At 37.1% G+C, this 6,270-nt stretch overlaps 1 protein-coding gene across 1 annotated transcript; it reads left to right on the top strand.

Annotated features, from left to right (window-relative positions):
• On the top strand, window positions 1–6,270 carry gmfb (glia maturation factor, beta). Its single transcript, XM_052151180.1, has 7 exons — window positions 1–122; window positions 2,749–2,845; window positions 2,950–2,999; window positions 3,180–3,231; window positions 3,395–3,475; window positions 3,616–3,689; window positions 4,897–6,270. Exons 1-7 carry the CDS (start codon window positions 120–122, stop codon window positions 4,966–4,968), a joined length of 429 nt encoding a protein of 142 aa, XP_052007140.1. The 5' UTR covers window positions 1–119; the 3' UTR covers window positions 4,969–6,270.

Raw genomic sequence — 6,270 nt, 5'->3', positions numbered from 1 at the left:
CCTGGAACAGTCCGTCACGCAAATCCTGGCGCGTTCCAGCGCTCTGATTGGTCAAACGCGCGTCACGAGTAGAACTCCTGCACTGCTGATCTCGTGCTGCTGTCTGTGCTGCGGAGAAAATGGTGAGTCCAAAAACTATCTTGTATACAGCATTGTAATGGCAATGATGTCTGGAGGTAGTATAATAATACTGAGGCATCTCTAAACAACGCCGCCCGCTTCAAGGGTCTGTGATATGTGTTTATGTTGGAGGGGTTGTTTTTGGTCTGAGCCCTGTTGCAGTTCCACCCAGTGCTTTGTGATGAGCTGCATGTCAGTACGTGAATTCAAACCCTCTCCTGTATTACACCGACTTCATAAAGTTCACCAAAATACAGGGCCTTTTGGCGATGCATTTACCCTGAAAGTCTATTTGGCTTTTTCATGACATAGAATAAGATTACATAATTGTGATATGATGGAATTCCGGCGGTTCCGGGGGAATTCTCATTTCCTGTTGCAGACACGGACGTGCCTTCCCACACTTCAGTATTTCGAGAAAATGCTGTAAAATCTTAGACGGTGTGGGTCATTTGCTAAAGACTGGCACCACAGACCTCTGAAAATGTTAATAAATAATAGCAGAGAATATATTAAATCAGAGCAAACAATGGAAAGAAAGATTATCTAGATTCCACCAGAACAGAACGCCAAAACACGTTTGCCACATCATCAGCAAAAACCCTGATAGTTGTCCTGGTAATGACATCAGTGTGTGACGTCTGTTTATAATCTGATGACCCAAGCATGAGTTTTGACTTCTTTAATAAACTCATGATCCTTGTGTGAGGTGACCCCATCCATCTGGGTATTTCTTGTGATTTTCTGTATCAGTGGCATAGCCAGAGGTGGGCCTGGGTTTACCTAAATTAGACCCAGGCCCGCCCAGAATCTTACATATTATTCTTTGACTTCAAATATATATTTTATAAAATAGTTTATAAATGCATAAATTCTGATTTCTGAAAGTGTAAAAGAATGGATTGAATGTGGCACCTTTCTGTTATTAAGGAAAATTTGGCCCCAGAAAAATTTATTGGCCCACCCAAAAGTCATTTCCTGGCTACGCCCTTTGTGTCAGAGTGGACAAACGCTTTTATTTATTTTTTATTATTAATCTATCTGTTGGATAAGTACACATTGAGATAACAGCTGCATCTAAGTTTCTTTTACTTTGAGTACTATAAGTAATAAGCTTCACAGGCTATATCTTGAATATATCCACCATGAATATATTGTAGTTTCAGTCACTCACAGGTGTTGTTCAGTCAGCTGGTACTATAGAAAGTTTAAAAGACACATCATAACTCCTGACCCTAACTTTTAAAGGGATAGTTCATCCAAAAATGAATACGCTATCATAATTTACTCACTTTCATGCCATCCCAGATGTGTATGACTTTTTTTCTTCTGCTGAACAAAAACAAAGGTTTTAAAAAATAAATATCTCAGCTCTGTAAGTCCATACAATGCAAGTGAATGGTGACCAAAACTTTGAAGCTCCTAAAAAGCACATAAATACAGCTTAAAAGTGATCTATATGACTCCAGGTGTTTAAATCTGTGTCTTCAGAAGCTTTATGGGTCATTATTTAAGTCCTTTAATAAATCTCCTCTTTCTCTTTCACTTCTACATTCTTCTGTTGTTTTTGGTGATTCACATTCTTCATGCATATCACCACTAACTGGGCAGGGAGGAGAATTTATAATAAAAAATGACCTAAATATTGATCTGTTTCTCACTCACACCTATCATTTTAGAAAATATGATAAAGACATGGGTTTAACCACTGGAGTCATTCGGATTACTTTTATGCTGCCTTTATGTGCTTTTTGGACCTTTGAAGGTCTGGTCACCATTCACTTGCATTGTATGGACCTACAGGGAAGAAATATTCTTCTAAAAATCGTAATTTGTGTTCAGCAGAAGAAAGAAAGTCATATACTGTACATCTGGGATGGCACGAGGGTGAGTAAATGATGAGAGAATTTCATTTTGGAGTGAACTATCCCTTTAACATATTTTTAAATGGATGAATTGAAGTGCGCTGTATACATGGAAACTCCTTAAATTCGGTTTAAAAAGCACCCAGGATGAGCTGCATCCCGAGTTAAAGATAGTTTTGATTTGTTTACATTTTTAGTCACTACATAATTCCAGTAGAGTTTTTTCGCCATGATGTCAATTTCCATCCATCCATCCATCGTCAACCGCTTATCCTGTGTACAGGGTCGCGGGGGGCTGGAGCCTATCCCAGCTAACATTGGGCGAAAGGCGGGGGACACCCTGGACAGGTCGCCAGTATGATGTCAATTTGTTATTGTAAAATGGGGATTTTCATCTTATGAGTAAAATAAGGTCTGTGGTAAACATTACTTGACGATACATGGACGTTATTGTTCTACAACATGAATTAAACACAGTCATACCTCAAAAATGAATTTTAAAACCGCAGTATGTTTTATTTTTTATTTTATTTTATTTTTTTTAAGTATGCAATTCGATACGGCTTCAAACTTCAAGTTTAAGGTATGAAAGTGTGTAAAACGCTAGGCGAATTATCTTCTTGAATTCTGGACTACAACCTGAACCGCACTATACTACCTACTGTGTTACTATTATTCTATGCTTTAATTTCTGGGAAATAGTAAGAATGAGTAGGTGTTTCCAAACTTTTGTCTGAATTTGTGTGTGTGTGTGTGTGTGTAGAGTGAGTCTTTAGTTGTGTGTGAGGTGGATGAAGATCTGGTGAAAAAGTTGAGGGATTTCCGCTTCAGGAAGGAAACCAACAATGCTGCCATCATCAGTGAGTTGAACTGCCAATTAAACACTCAAACACTTCCATACATCACACTCTCTTTAAAACTGAGAGGTCTAGATGCTGATCACTCTGTTCTCTTCTGGTCACAGTGAAGATTGATAAAGACAAACAGCTGGTGATTCTGGAGGAAGAGCATGAGGTACATTTACACACTTCCTGGGAGATATATATATATATAAGCACTTTCATTGAATGAATACATGTGTGTGGTGTTTAATCAGAGACTTGAGTTTGAGAACAGGCTTATACACAGCTTTCCAGTGTATTTTATGATTTTACAGCTCAGTGGTGTAAAGCAGCATTTGATTTCTCCCTGTAGGATATTTCCCCCGAAGACCTGAAGAATGAGCTACCCGAAAGACAGCCCAGATATCCTTTACTAACAAAACTTACTCTATTCCACAATTTAACTTTAGGAACTTCTGGGTCCTATTGTGCATTCAACATTGAACGATTATGGGATACTGTGTTGTTTTGTGTTGTGTTGTGTTGTGTTGAAGTTCACTTCCAAGGATTCCTTAACATGTGACACATTTGTAGTCTACAGCTATAAATACCAGCACGATGATGGGAGAGTGTCTTACCCCCTGTGTTTTATCTTCTCCAGTCCTGTTGGTAAAAGAAAATACACAAATTCAGTAATCCTAGAGAGCTTTTATCCATTTAAAAATTAAAAACTCAGCGTGCATGCACACACATTAATAAGAAGCAGTGCTGTTTCTACAGTCTCTAAAATGAAACTTTTTATTTCCCAGGATGCAAACCTGAGCAGCAGATGATGTATGCTGGCAGCAAAAACAAACTTGTGCAGACCGTTGAGCTGACCAAGGTGAGCTCTAACACACACGTGCTTACAGTGATATTGAATTTGGGATGGTCATTAGTTAAGGGATGCCCTGTATCTTATGTGGCTGTGTTATGTTTATATCTAGTGTTAAAGGGATAGTCCACCCAAAAATTTAAATGCTCTCATCATTTACTCACCCTTATGCCATCCCAGATGTGTATGACTTCACTTTCTGATTTCTGAACACAAAATAATTTTAGAAGATATATTTCAGCTATGTAGGTCCTCACAATGCAAGTGAATGTGTAACAACATTTTGAAGCTCTGAAAAGCACATAAAGGCATAATAAAAGTAATCCATAAGACTGGGCTGGAGATATAATATAATCCATAAGACTGGGCTGCGGTGCTCAGCAAATATAAGAGCTGTTTGCTCACGGGAACCCAGGTTCGAGTCTGACCTGGGTCATATCCTGATCCAACTCCCTCTCTCTCTCTCTCTCTCTCTCTCTCTCTCTCTCTCTCAACCCTACTTTCCTGTCATACTCTACTGTCCTATTAAAAAAAAAACTCCACTGGTTAAATCTATTTTTTCAGAAGCGATAGAACAGGTGTGGGTGGGGAAAAAAAGGACTTAAATATAGCTTAACCTTAATTAATTTATGTATTTATTCAGGTCATAGAAAAGGCGATAGAAAATAAAGAGATCATAGTGAGTGTGTTATGAGAAGTTCTGCTCAGTCCATGTAAGAAAAAAATAAATAAATAAATAATAATAAATATATATATATATATATATATATATATATATATATATATATATATATATAACATTACTTTGATTCACATAAAATAATAAATACATAATGAGGGGGCTGAAGGAGAAATAATAATAGTAGTCCCACGTGAGTATTTTATCCATTCCGTTTATGCAAATATTTTGCCAAAAACCACAATTCATGACAATCTCCTATTAATTTCTATGGTAAGTTCTGCAAATCTTGTCAAAGTGAGCAATGGAAACCAAGGGGGGGCGGGGCTTAGTAAGGGGTCAATTCACGGTGGAATAAATCATTGTCCCGCTCTAAATATTTCTCTGAAAATCCTGTTTTACTCTGAAATATCTCCGATTACGGAAGTAATATGGCATTGCAAAAAGTTATCATATTGGTATATAATACATAATTATATTTGTGTTTTGATAAATTTAAAAATGCTTTAAAAATGTATCTGCTTTGTTTTCTTTCAGGTGTTTGAGATCAGAAACACTGAAGATCTGACTGAGGAATGGCTCAGAGAGAAACTGGGCTTCTTCCGCTAAGAATAGTCCGAACAAGCTAATGCAGATGTTTAAAATGTAACAGAGACGGGACCATCATCTCCAAAAGGAGAGAATACCATAGTCCATCAGATTATGTCTGTTTGTGTATGTTTAAATGCCGCTGCCCAAATGCTAAACCTGCCTGTACCAGAAATTTGAGGTGCAAAAGAAAAGGAAATTTGAATGCATTTTTCAAAACTGCTATTAACTATTCCTTGGATTTTTAGAACCATTCCAATCACGTCCCTGAGCAGTAAAAAATGTAGAACTCTGCACAGGTGGCCAATTCCTACTGTCTCGAGTTGGGTGTTATGCTTGTGATTTTAGGTCATCTCAAGCTAGCCTTTACGATAGTTGCTATATAAATGCTATAATCAATAATAATGTTAATGCCAGTTTTGATGTAAAATCACGCAAGTCTTCATGTGAAGTCCTACTTTTACAATGGCCAAATATTTTCTGTGTTTTTTGTATGCATTGAGTTGTCACTGGGAGGTAAAGGGGTTGGGAGTTCACTAATATTTTTGGGAGATGGTGTCTAGCCTTTTGTCTTGAGTGTCATAAAATCATTCTAGTTTGCCTTTTCAAATCTGTGATTGCGGCTAGATGAAGAAATTTTATAAAGTTCTAGAATCTTTCTCCTTTGGTTAATTGGATGAGGGTTCTGGGTTCTCCTTTTTCCTGATTCACTGTATTTGGGTGTTTTAGCCAGAGACCAGAGAACTCAACTGTCCCACCTCATGGGCTTAGTTGTACAGCTTTCCAAAGTCCAATTAAAAGCTAGTTTCAATATACTTGAGTTCTTGCAAAGTATTGCTATTTCCATATTTATGTTAAAACAATCTTTCTATTGGCTAAATTTGAACACTGAAAATTGCTTAAATGTTTACAGCTTCAAAGAGTAATATGAAACTATGAACAGTTTGGGAAGTGATGTTGTGGTTTTTATAAGTAATACCTCTGCAGATCTCACATTTTTCAGAATCTGTGAGTTCTAAAGTGGGTCAGGCTCACTTGTGCATCGTCTCTGTACACCTGTAGAACCTGTAACACCTGTGAGTAGTGCTGTTTTTTATTAAACATTGATTTCTCACTTTGGTGGTTTATAAGATGTGGACATCACATGATATGCCCCATACAGTAGTGAACTGTGTATTTGTTTTACATCAGTTTTTCTCCACTATGAGCTGTTCTAATTTTTTTTAATGACTGAATCAGATGCTTTTGTTTGTCCTGAATGTTTATAACTAGTTCTCATTATGTCTCAATTAAATATGTCTGCTGTTAATTTTGAATAATTAA

The sequence above is a fragment of the Xyrauchen texanus genome, chromosome 20 (genome assembly GCF_025860055.1).
Source record: "Xyrauchen texanus isolate HMW12.3.18 chromosome 20, RBS_HiC_50CHRs, whole genome shotgun sequence".
NCBI classification, from domain to species: Eukaryota; Metazoa; Chordata; class Actinopteri; order Cypriniformes; family Catostomidae; genus Xyrauchen; species Xyrauchen texanus.
The sequence above is the reverse complement of the archived record's forward strand: the minus strand, read 5'-3'. Positions and strand labels throughout refer to the sequence as shown.

Excerpts from the sequence above, each read along its gene's own strand:
- gmfb (XM_052151180.1), top strand. Across the intron at positions 3,232-3,394 it reads ACCCGAAAGACAGCCCAGAT|TTGTAGTCTACAGCTATAAA; the intron begins ATCCTTTACTAA and ends CATGTGACACAT. Across the intron at positions 3,476-3,615 it reads TATCTTCTCCAGTCCTGTTG|GATGCAAACCTGAGCAGCAG; the intron begins GTAAAAGAAAAT and ends TTTATTTCCCAG.